A 13,702-nucleotide genomic window follows, 5' to 3' on the forward strand; every position below is an offset into this window, starting at 1 on the left:
TTGTACACGGGGGCAGTATTATAGTAGTCATATTCTTGTACATGAGGGGCAGTATAATAGTAGTTACATTCTTGAACATGAGGGGCAGTATTATAGTAGTTATATTCTTGTACATAGGAGCAATATTATAGTAGTTATATTCTTGTACATAGGGGCAGTATTATAGTAGTTATATTCTTGTACATAGGGGCAGTATTATAGTAGTTATATTCTTGTACATAGGGGCAGTATTATAGTAGTTATATTCTTGTACATAGGGGCAGTATTATAGTAGGTATATTCTTGTACATAGGGGACAGTATTATAGTAGTTATATTCTTGTACATAGGGGCAGTATTATAGTAGTTTTATTCTTGTACATGAGGGGCAGTATTATAGTAGTTATATTCTTGTACGTAGGGGCAATATTATAGTAGTTATATTCTTGTACATAGGAGCAGTATTATAGTAGGTATATTCTTGTACATAGGGGACAGTATTATAGTAGTTATATTCTTGTACATAGGGGGCAGTATTCTAGTAGTTATATTCTTGTACATAGGGGGCAGTATTCTAGTAGTTATATTCTTGTACATAGGGGGCAGTATTATAGTAGTTATATTCTTGTACATAGGGGACGTATTATAGTAGTTATATTCTTGTACATTGGGGGCAGTATTATAGTTGTTATATTCTTGTACATAGGGGCAGTATTATAGTAGTTATATTCTTGTACATGAGGGGATGTATTATAGTAGTTATATTCTTGTATATACGGGGCAATATTATAGTAGTTCTATTCTTGTACATAGGGGCAGTATTATAGTAGTTATATTCTTGTACATAGGGAGCAGTATTATAGTACTTATATTCTTGTACATAGGAGGCAGTGTTATAGTAGTTATATTCTTGTACATAGGCGGCAGTATTATAGAAGTTAGATTCTTGTACATAGGGACGGTATTATAATAGTTATTCTTGTACATAGGGTCGGTATTATAGTAGTTATATTCTTGTACATATATTCACTAAAAGGCAAAAATGGAAATGTTTCAAGAGAAAAAAGCAGAATCGTCAGATTGGGCAATTTCAATTTTGGAGAGTATCAGCAGTTTTGACTGGGATTCATTTTCAAATGTCATTAAGTGTTACAAATTATTGAGTTGTAGTCTAAAACCTATCACCTCTCATGATGTGACAACCAGAATGTTTACTCCATGACTGCTGTATAGGTTAGAATGATGCGAGTTCATCATGACGGAGGCTTCAGGAGCGTTATTCTTTTCATATATATTCTGGGTGTAAGGGGTACCAACAATTTTGCATCAGTGTCTTCCATGGTCATATTGATTTGGTAATGCAAGTGAAAATTAATGGAGTATACAACAGCTGCTGGCTTATGTTGGGAGTCAATCCTGAGCAGGCAGCACATTGTTGTTAGTATTGTTCTGTGTGACCTTTTTGGTTGGTTTCTGTTTTCTTCCTTTAAAGGGAATCTCATCTAAGAACAGCGTAATATAGGCAAAGAGAACCAGAATCCAATAATGTTTCACTTACATTACTGGGTGCAGCAGTTCTGACACAATTGGAGTTCTTAGATTTAGCAATGCAACAGAACTGAGAATTTTCCCCCGCCCACCCCAGACTCTCTATAGACAATGTCTATAGACGATGAGCTGCTTATCACAGGAGGGGGCGTGTTGGACTACAAGGCACAGGCTGCTGTGTCCAAGCAGTGATAAGCTTCTGGTGCTAAAACAATGATTGTTTGTAAACAAAACAACAGAGCTTGATAAGAGACATATCCCCGAATTCTGTGTTTCTGCTGCTGTCTTCATGATTACATAGCAAAAAGCTGCTGACAGATTCCCTTGAATCCTCCATGTGTGATGATGAAGATAACAGATTTACAAATAAAGCAGTTCATTGTCCCCCAATTTGGAAACATTACTGACTAGAGATGACTTGTGGTTATTATTAAAGAGAGGCACCAGATTAATAATCAGGGAAAGGACTAGAAAATCAGGCAGGTAAGAACCTTTAAAAGCAAAGTATTGTCTTATGGAGATTAGTTAGTCATCCTACATGAGAACACTGCTTAAAGAAATTGTCTTAAGTTTGGAAGTTATCTATCTATGGGCTTCGGGATAACTTCCTGATGACTGGGGGTCTGACCCATCCAAAGAACCGAGGTTTGGCTCTCCTTTGCCACTCCCCTTAAAGGGAACCTGTCACCACGTTTTTGGAAGATGGGATAAAAATAGCGTTAAATAGGGGCAGAGGTGGGCATTACATTAGTGTGTTTGTTATGCGTTTATTACCCACCTAAGTTGCCGAAATACCTTTGCAAAGTCTCCGTTTTCGCCTGTCAATCAGGCTGGTCTGGTCAAAAGGGCGTGTTGTCTTCCCCCAGATTTTGCGTAGTTTTCCGTTGGTGGCGTAGTGGTGTGCGCATGCCCAAGGTCCCGAATCCTCTGCCATGGGATTTAAAAGAGCGCGCTGTTCGTTTTCATTGGTGATCGGTGGGCGCGGCCATCTTCCTTTGGCCGCGCGTGCGCAGAAGCGGCGCTCTGCTGGCCGCGGCTTCAGGAAAATGGCCGCGGGATGCCGCGCGTGCGCAGATGGATATCGCGGCGGCCATTTTCCTGAAGCCACGGCCAGCAGAGCGCCGCTTCTGCGCACGCGCGGCCAAAGGAAGATGGCCGCGCCCACCGATCACCAATGAAAACGAACAGCGCGCTCTTTTAAATCCCCTGGCAGAGGATTCGGGACCTTGAGCATGCGCACACCAATACGCCACCAACGGAAAACTACGCAAAATCTGGGGAAAGACAACACGCCCTTTTGACCAGACCAGCCTGATTGACAGGCGAAAACGGAGACTTTGCAAAGGTATTTCGGCAACTTAGGTGGGTAATAAACGCATAACAAACACACTAATGTAATGCCCACCTCTGCCCCTATTTAACGCTATTTTTATCCCATCTTCCAAAAACGTGGTGACAGGTTCCCTTTAAGAAAGAATTCATCTGCAGTTTTCATGATCGACTAACGATCCATTCACACAGGGCTCTTAGAGCTCCGGTTCTCAGTATTTCTGTGAATTAAACTGTTCATGCAGGAGTAAATGAGTGTAATGGTGGAGTGATCACACAACTGAGATCAGTGAGTAAGGATATAAAAGACAGCCATATGGGGATTCTCTAGCAACCAGGCAACCCCCACATGTACTTATGCTGGCTAACAGATGTAAATCATTCAGCTGCGGCAAGAAAAACTAAATCTCCGAGCACAAAAAAATACTCTGAGGACCCCCGACCGTGCTCGGGAAATCTCGAGTAACGAGTATATTCGCTCATCACTAAAAAGGACCTTTAGTTTAATTACATTTGTCATTGCATTTTCCACAATATCTGAGTTCTGAGGATTCTGCTGAAAGATGAAATCTGCAACAAAACTGACGTTTTCTCACTCAGCATGTTATTAATACATCATTTAGTTCCAGAAACTCCAAAATCGTGTAGTTTCTTGAATTTAGCCTTTTTTTTTTTGCTTCGTGTGGCAGAAATTACTTCTTCCAGGTATGAGGAACCGAATATTGAGAAACAGCGGAAGGTACAAATGTGCTGATGCAGAAACTGCTAAATGCACAAATTGTTGCTTTATATAAGGTGGGAATATTTTCTCCCAGAGCGTTTACTGATGAAAGGAAGCAGCAATGAAGGGGCGTATACCAACAATCGCGTGCGTCCTGCTCTGTCTGACAACTACAAGCTCCGGTGAGGATTCCTGTCCAGGTAATTATTTTCATATTCATTACATCAGCCCAGCAGTTGTACAGTTCATTTCATGTAGCAATATTTATCACAGGTGGACATTTTACCATAATCTGGCCACACATCCGGCCCGACCACCAATGACCCCTGAACCCTGCGATCCTGATAGTTCAGATTATTACAAACAATCCCAAATATGATTCACTGCAGGCAGCACCTGATACATTGTATGTGGTCAGTTTGAGCATGCCCTCTGGTGTCTAGAGATGGTATTGCAGGCTTCAGTGTGGACAGTTCTCATTCAACAATTAATGGCTACATTTTACAGTTACGTTTAGTGCTCAACAGACAGTATCACACATGATAGCATTAGATACACAGCTCAGCAGACAGTATCAAACAGGATAGGATTAGATACACAGCTCAGCAGTCAGTATCACACGTGATACGATTAGATACACGGCTCAGCAGACAGTATCACACAGAATAGGATTAGATACACAGCTCAGCTGACGGTATCACACAGGATTGGATTAGATACACAGCTCAGCAGACAGTATCACACAGGACTGGATTAGATACACAGCTCAGCAGACAGTATCACACAGGATAGGATTAGATACACAGCTCAGCAGACAGTATCACACAGGGTAGGATTAGATACACAGCTCAGCAGACATTATCACACAGGATAGGATTAGATACACAGCTCAGCAGACAGCATCACACAGGATAGGATTAGATACATGGCTCAGCAGACAGTATCACACATGATAGGATTAGATACACAGCTCAGCAGACAGTATCACACAGGATAGGATTAGATACACAGCTCAGCAGACGGTATCACACGGTAGGATTAGATACACAGCTCAGCAGACGGTATCACACAGAATTGTATTAGATACACAGCTCAGCAGATGGTATCACACAAGATTGGATTAGATACACACAGGGGTGGATTAAGGGTAGCCAGGGCCCGGGCTTTTCAGACACTGTGGGCCCCCTGGTCATGTGACGGGGTCATGTGACAGGGACATGCGACAGGGTCATCATATCCCTGAACCAGATTATTCCAGAAAAATAGTTGCTGTGTGAAATTATAACCTGTCAAACATCCATTGATCTAGTCAATTTACCCTTCAGTTCAGTATGTAGTATACAGTGTATAGTGTCAGTGTATAGGTAACACTGACTCACCAGTGACGTCTCTAGGTGAAGTCCTTCATCTTTCATCCAGCACAGACCGCCATCTCTTCATCCAGCCAGGACTCGTCTCTGCAGGAAATAACACAGTTATCTCGAGCTCCGCTTGTGGAACACATTACTTAATTTTTCCCAACTTCCATATTACACCACATGAAGAAATAGAGGCAACATAGTGTCACTCTACACAGTGACAGGACCGCACCCCCCCCCCCCCCATTTAAAAGAGTGTCCTCAAAAAATAAAATAAATACCTCACTGCAGGAATAATATCCCATAATTAGCCCCTATGGTAATAATATTCCCCATCCTGGCCCCGTGTATCTCATTCCTGGCGTCAGCCATATGTTCTCCCATCCTGCCCTCATGAGTATCCAGTCCTGCCCCATATGATCTCCCCATCCTGCCCCATCTGTCTCCATCGTCTCCATCCTGCGCCATGATCCTGCACGATCTGTCTCCAATACTGCCCCATGTCTTTCATTCTGCCCCGTGTCTCCAATCATGCCCCGTATCTACATTCTGCCCTGTGTCTCCAGTCCTGCCCCCAGTGTGTCCAGCATCTCTGCCCCCAGTGTGTCCAGCATATTGCCTCCAGTGTGTCCAGCAATCTGCCCCAGTGTCTCCAGCATATTGCCCCCAGTTTGTCCAGCATTCTGCCTCCAGTGTGTCCAGCATATTGCCCCCAGTGTGTCCAGCATTCTGCCCCAGTGTGTCCAGCATATTGCCCCCAGTGTCCAGCATATTGCCCCCAGTGTGTCCAGCATATTGCCCCCAGTTTGTCCAGCATTCTGCCCCCAGTGTGTCCAGCATATTGCCCCCAGTGTGCCCAGCATTCTGCCCCAGTGTGTCCAGCATATTGCCCCCAGTTTGTCCAGCATTCTGCCCCCAGTGTGTCCAGCATCTCTGCCCCCAGTGTCTCCAGCATATTGCCCCCAGTGTGTCCAGCATTCTGCCCCAGTGTGTTCAGCATACTGCCCCCAGTGTCTCCAGCATATTACCCCAGTGTGTCCAACATATTGCCCCCAGTTTGTCCAGCATTCTGCCCCCAGTGTGTCCAGCAATCTGCCCCAGTGTCTCCAGCAATCTGCCCCAGTGGCTCCAGCAATCTGCCCCCAGTGTCTCCAGCAATCTTCCCCCAGTGTGTGCAGCATATTGCCCCCAGTGTGTCCAGCAATCTGCCCCAGTGTCTCCAGCAATCTGCCCCCAGTGTGTCCAGCATATTGTCCCCAGTGTGTCCAGCAATCTGCCCCAGTGTGTCCTGCATGTTGCCCCCAGTGTGTCCAGCATTTTGCCCCCAGTGTGTCCAGCATATTTCCCACAGTGTCTCTCCAGCATATTGCCCCCAGTTTGTCCAGCATTCTGCCCCCAGTTTGTCCAGCATCCTGCCCCCAGTGTGTCCAACATATTGCCCCAGTGTGTCCAGCAATCTGCCCCAGTGTCTCCAGCAATCTGCCCCCAGTGTGTGCAGCATATTGCCCCCAGTGTGTCCAGCATATTGCCCCCAGTGTCCAGCATTCTGGCCCGGGCCCCTCGGATTGCCGTTCGCAATAAAAAAAACAATAACGAGTTCTACTCACCTGTCCGCGCTCCTTCGGCGAAGCTCCCTCCAGCAGCGCGCACTTGCCAGCGACTGACAATGACATCAGACGCCGGCGACGTGCGCGCTGCGGCTGACGTCAGCTGCCAGCCTCCAATTGGCTGGCGGTTGTTAACTATTGACGTGCGGGCGCGCGCCCGCACATCAATAGCGTTAAACTGCTGCAGCGCTGGTAGGGGCCTGGTGAGCAGATGAGATGGGGCCCTAAGCGGGCCCCCTCTGCCCACCGGGCCCATACGCCAGTGAGGGCAGTAATGCCCTGATGGCGGGCGGGCAATCTGAGCAGTTGCCCAGGGCCCCCCCACACCACTGAACCCTGGGCTGCTGCCCTGATTGACCTCATTATAATCCGCCACTGGATCCACAGCTCAGCAGACAGTATCACACAGGATTGGATTAGATACACAGCTCAGCAGACGGTATCACACAGGATTTGGTTAGATATACAGTTCAGCACACTGTATCACACAAGATAGGATTAGATACACAGCTCAGCACACAGGATCACACAGGATAGGATTAGATACACAGCTCAGCAGACGATATCACACGGTAGGATTAGATACACAGCTTAGCAGACTATCACACAGGATAGGATTAGATACACGGCTCAACAGACAGTATGGGTATGTGCACACGTCCGGATTTCTTGCAGAAATTTCCTGAAGAAAACCGGAAATTTTCTGCAAGAAATCCGCATTTTTTTTTTTCGTTTTTTTTCCGTTTTTTTCGCGTTTTTTTAGCATTCTGCAAGCGTAATTAGCTTGCAGAATGCTAAAGTTTTCCAAGCGATCTGTAGCATCGCTTGGAAAACTGACTGACAGGTTGGTCACACTTGTCAAACATAGCGTTTGACAAGTGTGACCAACTTTTTACTATAGATGCAGCCTATGCAGCATCTATAGTAAAAGATAGAATGTTTAAAAATAATAAAAAAAATAAAAAAAATGGTTATACTCACCTGCAGGCGTCTGTTCCTATAGATGCCGGTGTGGTTCAGGACCTTCCATGACGTCGCGGTCACGTGAGCGGTCACATGACCGGTCTCGACCAATCACAAGACCGCGACGTCATCGCAGGTCCTTCACCGCACACCAGCTATAGAAACCGAAGCGGCAGCATGCAGCGGAGAGGCGGGAAGACATCGAAGGTGAGTATATGACTATTTTTTATTTTAATTCTTTTTTTTTTACCAATTATATGGTGCCCAGTCCGTGGAGGAGAGTCTCCTCTCCTCCACCCTGGGTACCAACCGCACATAATCTGCTTCCCGCATGGTGTGCACAGCCCCGTGCGGGAAGTAAGCAGATCAGTGCACTCCTAGGTGTGTGGAATCCCCTGCAATTCCGCATTTTAATGAACATGTTGCTTTTTTTTCCGCGATGCGATTTTTTCACGGAAAAAAAGGCTACATTTTTGCACAAAAAATGCAGAATACACTGAAAATAATGGGAGGCATATGTTAGCGTTTTTTTTCGCGTTTTTATCACGTTTTTATAGCGAAAAAACGCGAAAAATACTGAACGTGTGCACATGGCCTATCACACAGGATAGGATTAGCTACACAGCTCAGCAGACGGTATCACACAGAATTTTATTAGATACACAGCTCAGCAGATGGTATCTCACAGGATTGTATCAGATACACAGCTCAGCAGACAGTATCACACAGGACAGGATTAGATACACAGCTCAGCAGATGGTATTGCACATAATAGGATTAGATACACAGCTCAGCAGATGGTATCACACAGGATAGGATTAGATACACAGCTCAGCACACAGTATCACATAGGATAGGATTAGATTCACAGCTTAGCAGACGGTATCACACGGGATTTGACTAGATACGCAGCTCAGCAGACTGTATCACTCAGGATAGGATTAGATACACGGCTCAGCAGACAGTATCACACAGGATAGGATTAGCTACACAGCTCAGCAGACGGTATCACACAGAATTTTATTAGATACAAAGCTCAGCAGACAGTATCACACAGGACAGGATTAGATACACAGCTCAGCAGACAGTATCTCACATAATAGGATTAGATACACAGCTCAGCAGACGGTATCGCACATCATAGGATTAGATACACAGCTCAGCAGACGGTATCACACATGATAGGATTAGATAGACGGCTCAGCAGACAGTATCACACAGGATAGGATTAGATACACAGCTCAGCAGATAGTATCACACAGGATTGGATTAGATACACAGCTCAGCAGACAGTATCACACATGACTGGATTAGATACACAGCTCAGCAGACAGTATCACACAGGATAGGATTAGATAGACAGCTCAGCAGACAGTATCACACAGGGTAGGACTAGATACACAGCTCAGCAGACGGTATCACACAGAATTGTATTAGATACACAGCTCAGCAGACAGTATCACACAGGATTGGATTAGATACACAGCTCAGCAGGCGGTATCCCACAGGACTGTATTACATACAGTTGAGGATTGCATTAGATAGGCAGCTCAGCAGATGGTATCACACAGGATTTGGTTAGATACACAGCTCAGCAGATAGTATCACACAGGATTTGGTTAGATACACAGTTCAGCAGGCAGTATCACACAGGATAGGATTAGATACACAGCTCAGCACACAGTATCACACAGGATAGGATTAGATACACAGCTCAGCAGACGGTATCACACAGGGTAGGATTAGATGCGCAGCTCAGCAGACTATCACACAGGATAGGATTCGATACACGGCTCAGCAGACAGTATCACACAGGATAGGATTAGCTACACAGCTCAGCAGACGGTATCACACAGGATTTGATTAGATACACAGCTCAGCAGAGAGTAGCACACAGAATGGGATTAGATACATGGCTTAGCAGACAGTATCACAAAGGATAGGATTAGATGCATATCTTTTTCTTTAGAATTGAGAGTCCTCAGTGGTTGATACCTTTTAATGGCTAACTGAAAAGATGGTAACAAATTGCAAGCTTTCGAGACTACACAGGTCTCTTCATCAGGCATAGACTAATCCAAATTCTGAAGAATCAGATATTTATGCACAACATATCACAGAAAAAAAAAGAAAAAAAAAACAAACAAAAACATGGATAAGATAGGTGACATGAAGCAGAATGACCATGAGTGATTAACAGTTATGTCCATAAATGTTGAGCCAGTTCTTAGATAAGGAATGTTTTATTGTCCTCTGATTGGGGTCTGGGTCTGTTGTGATGACCCCTCATAGTCTGAGGGGCAAGTTCCTTAGTTGATGTAAAAAGACATAAATCCATGTGACACATTCATTCCACCACTAAGACAGTCAAAGGTCGTCATCAGTTTATATTCCCAGACTCTTCTGTCTCTCTGAGTTTTGAAGTTACCTTTTAACACAAGTAATTTCGTGTCCATAATGTTATGATTTGGGAGACAAAAATGTATTGCCACAGGTAGATCCATTCTTTTTTCTCTTATTGTGTGGCGGTGAGAATTCATTCTTGTTCTCAGTTTCTGCCCTGTCTCCCCCACATACAGACCGCCAGTTGGACATTTAGTACAAATAATTAGGTACACCACATTAGAAGTGATGCAGCTGAATGTACCTGGTATCTTGTAGTCCTGATGTGAATTGGGGAACTTTATCTTGTCCGTGGTCATTATAAATGGACAGGTTTTACATTTTTTCTGATTGCAAGGAAAGGTTCAGAGCCAAAACCTGACAACTTGGACAACCACTCCATTCCAGACACAAAAGCATCTAACTGTGTCATTAATCTCTCAGATTATAAGCCCAACAAAGTGGAGCTGCCCGTGCTTTCCAGAGGACTCTCATTTTGTCCTACTAAGGCCCTGGATAAAACTGAACTCTGCAGTGATATGGAACATTTTTTTCAGAAGACTGCGCCTGAGGGAATATTTCAATGATACAGAAGATTCAGAACCCACCTTGACTGAAGGAAAATGGATTCTAACAACAAAGAAGAGGTCAGACTGGACACCTCCACCTGGACGCAACCCTTATTTGGATAAATCTATAGACTCCTTCAGACATTTGATAAAATCCACCATCATAGATACTAACAGGAGACAAGCATCCAACATCAGTGCCCAGGAGAGAAAGCCATACAGTCTCTGAAAACCAACAAAGAAATCCTCAAACCTGCTGACAAGGGTGGTGCAATAGTCATGATGAACACATCAGACTATATGAGGGAAGCAAACAGACAACTTATGGACACACGCTACTACAAAAAATTGGAGTCGGATCCTACACAGGACTATTACAAGGAATTAAACAAGTTGGTATCTTGTCTGCCCGACGAATCCATAAGAGCCAATGACCTGATACCAGAAAGTCCAAAAACAGGGACATTCTACATGCTTCCCAAAATCCACAAATCTGGAAATCCAGGAAGACCAATTATTTCATGTGTGGGCACCCTTACTGAGCAGGTATCTGGATGGGTAGAGGGTATTCTTAAACCCCTGGTAAAGGATACACCCAGCTTCATTCAGGACACAACTGACCTATTGAATAGACTATCAGCAATAGGTCCTCTACCAGAAGGAACCATCCTGGCCACCATGGATGTGGAATCTTTGTACTCCAATATCCCACACCAGGATGGATTTTAAATGCCTGCAAATTCTTCCTGGAAAACACAGGGACTGACGCAAATTCTGTGGTGAATCTTATAAAATTCATCCTCATCCACAATTACTTTGAATTTAACAAGAAGATCTATCTACAGGAGACTGGCACAGCGATGGGAAGTAAAATGGCCCCACAGTATGCAAATCTTTTCATGGCCAAGCTTGAAAGCGACTTTTTGTCCTCATGTTCCATCAGGCCTCTGGCGTACTACCGCTACATTGATGACATTTTAATCTTCTGGCCGAAGTCTGAGCCACAGCTAAAGACGTTCCATGAACAGTTTAATCAATTTCATCCTACTATCAACTTGACACTCAACTACTCCTGCACTGAAATTAACTTTTTGGACACCATCATTAAGCTGCAGAGCAATAAAATAGAGACATCCCTGTATCAGAAGCCAATCGACCATCCAACATACCTTAAATGGGACCGTTTCCATCCAAAAACACATAAAAAACTCCATTGTCTACAGCCAAGCCATCAGATACAATCGTATATGTTCCAACCCAATGGATAGGGATGAACACCTTGGTCGCCTCAGAAAGACCTTTTTGAATCAGGGCTACCATCCAAGAACAATTGAAAACCAGATTACAAAAGCCACCAGAATATCAAGGAATCACCTGCTACATTACAAAGCTAAAGAAGAAAATAACCGGGTGCCTCTAGTAGTTACCTACAATCCAAATCTGGAGGTGCTAAGGGGAGCTGCACGGAAATTACAACGTTTACTACAAAAAGATGCCCGATTACAATTCATTTTTCCAGACCCCCACTACTGTGTTTTAGACAGCCCCCAAATCTAAGAAGCATCATTGTCAAGAGCTCCCTGTCCTCTCCAACAGCTGCAGGAACCTTTCCTTGTAATCAGAAAAAATGTAAAACCTGTCCATTTATAATGACCACGGACAAGATAAAGATCCCCAATTCACATCAGGACTACAAGATCCCAGGTACATTCAGCTGCATCACTTCTAATGTGGTGTACCTAATTATTTGTACTAAATGTCCAACTGGGGGTCTATATGTGGGGGAGACAGGGCAGAAACTGAGAACAAGAATTAATTCTCACCGCCGCACAATAAGAGAAAAAAGAATGGATCTACCTGTGGCAATACATTTTTGTCTCCCAAATCATAACATTATGGACATGAAATTACTTGTGTTAAAAGGTAACTTCAAAACTCAGAGAGACAGAAGAGTCTGGGAATATAAACTGATGATGACCTTTGACTGTCTTAGTGGTGGAATGAATGTGTCACATGGATTTATGTCTTTTTACATCAACTAAGGAACTTGCCCCTCAGACTATGAGGGGTCATCACAACAGACGACCCCAATCAGAGGACAATAAAACATTCCTTATCTAAGAACTGGACCAATATTTATGGACATAACTGTTTATCACTCATGGTAATTCTGCTTCATGTCACCTATCTTATCCATGTTTTTTTTTGTTTTTGTTTTTTTTCTGTGCTATGTTGTGCATAAATATGTGATTCTTCAGAATTTGTATTAGGCTATGCCTGATGAAGAGACCTGTGTAGTCTCGAAAGCTTGCAATTTGTTACCATCTTTTCAGTTAGCCATTAAAAGGTATCAACCACTGAGGACTCTCAATTCTAAATATTTTTCTATCTACTGGCTAACACGGTACCAAGATATATATCTTTTCCTTGGCATTCAAAAACATTTTCTATTCTTTTCCTCTTCACTCCACAGATATAAAGGTGATCGGGGTTGGAGGATCAGATAAGTTGACCATTTTAAGAGGATGTCCAGGAACCTCGGGACCTCCTGGACCCCCAGGACCTGCCGGATCTAAAGGTATTTGATTATTTGTAACATTTTCATCTTTTAACATGCACTTTACTCTTCAGTTCCTGATAATGTGATTCTCTCTGCTCTCTTTTCTTATCATTTTTGACTAGCAGATGGCGATACTCGCTTGCAGACTTGGTTAGACATTACTGTGTGAATCTTCTCGCTTGTCCATCTCCTTACATGTGCATAAAATGCTTAACTTAATTTATTATTTGAACGGTGGCTGGCGCACAGCTACAAGCTCAGATTCCTGATCAATTTCTGATTTGTGCTCGGCCCAGAGGAACCATTTCCTGTATTAGCAAATGACTGAGGCTGGATGTGAAGGGGCTGGCTGCACATCTCAATAGCTAAGCCAGCCCCCCCCCCCCCTGCACAACTCCTGTCACAGGTAGACACTGTTCTATGCTGGACTTAAACCTGGAGGCCGTACGATGAGGAGAGATCAGAAGATATAACCATGGAATGGCACCTTCTACAGTAGACTCAAACTATCTGTATTGTAATCATCTATATATATAATTGTCTAAGGGGTACTTCCGTCTGTTTGTCTGTAACTTCCATCTCTCTGTCTGTCGCGGAAATCCCGGGTCGCTGACTGATCAGCGATATTGGGGTGGGATTTAAACACCCCTTCACTTTTTACTATTGATGTTGCCTATGCAGCATCAA

The 13,702-nt window shown here is 43.8% G+C and overlaps 1 protein-coding gene across 2 annotated transcripts in view; it reads left to right on the forward strand.

The window, feature by feature from the left end:
- Positions 1 to 3,671: 3,671 nt before the first annotated feature.
- LOC143805363 (ficolin-1-A-like) overlaps positions 3,672 to 13,702 on the forward strand; it is a 42,660-nt gene continuing 32,629 nt past the window's right edge. The window contains exons 1-2 of one of the 2 annotated variants that reach the window (XM_077284611.1): positions 3,672 to 3,776; positions 12,929 to 13,033. In XM_077284611.1, the coding sequence (XP_077140726.1) occupies positions 3,698 to 3,776; positions 12,929 to 13,033 (184 nt within the window). In that variant the 5' untranslated portion in view covers positions 3,672 to 3,697. The remainder of the gene's footprint in view (positions 3,777 to 12,928; positions 13,034 to 13,702) is intronic. The other variant, XM_077284612.1, reaches the window with a different exon arrangement.

This window comes from Ranitomeya variabilis, chromosome 2 (assembly GCF_051348905.1).
Source record: "Ranitomeya variabilis isolate aRanVar5 chromosome 2, aRanVar5.hap1, whole genome shotgun sequence".
NCBI classification, from domain to species: Eukaryota; Metazoa; Chordata; class Amphibia; order Anura; family Dendrobatidae; genus Ranitomeya; species Ranitomeya variabilis.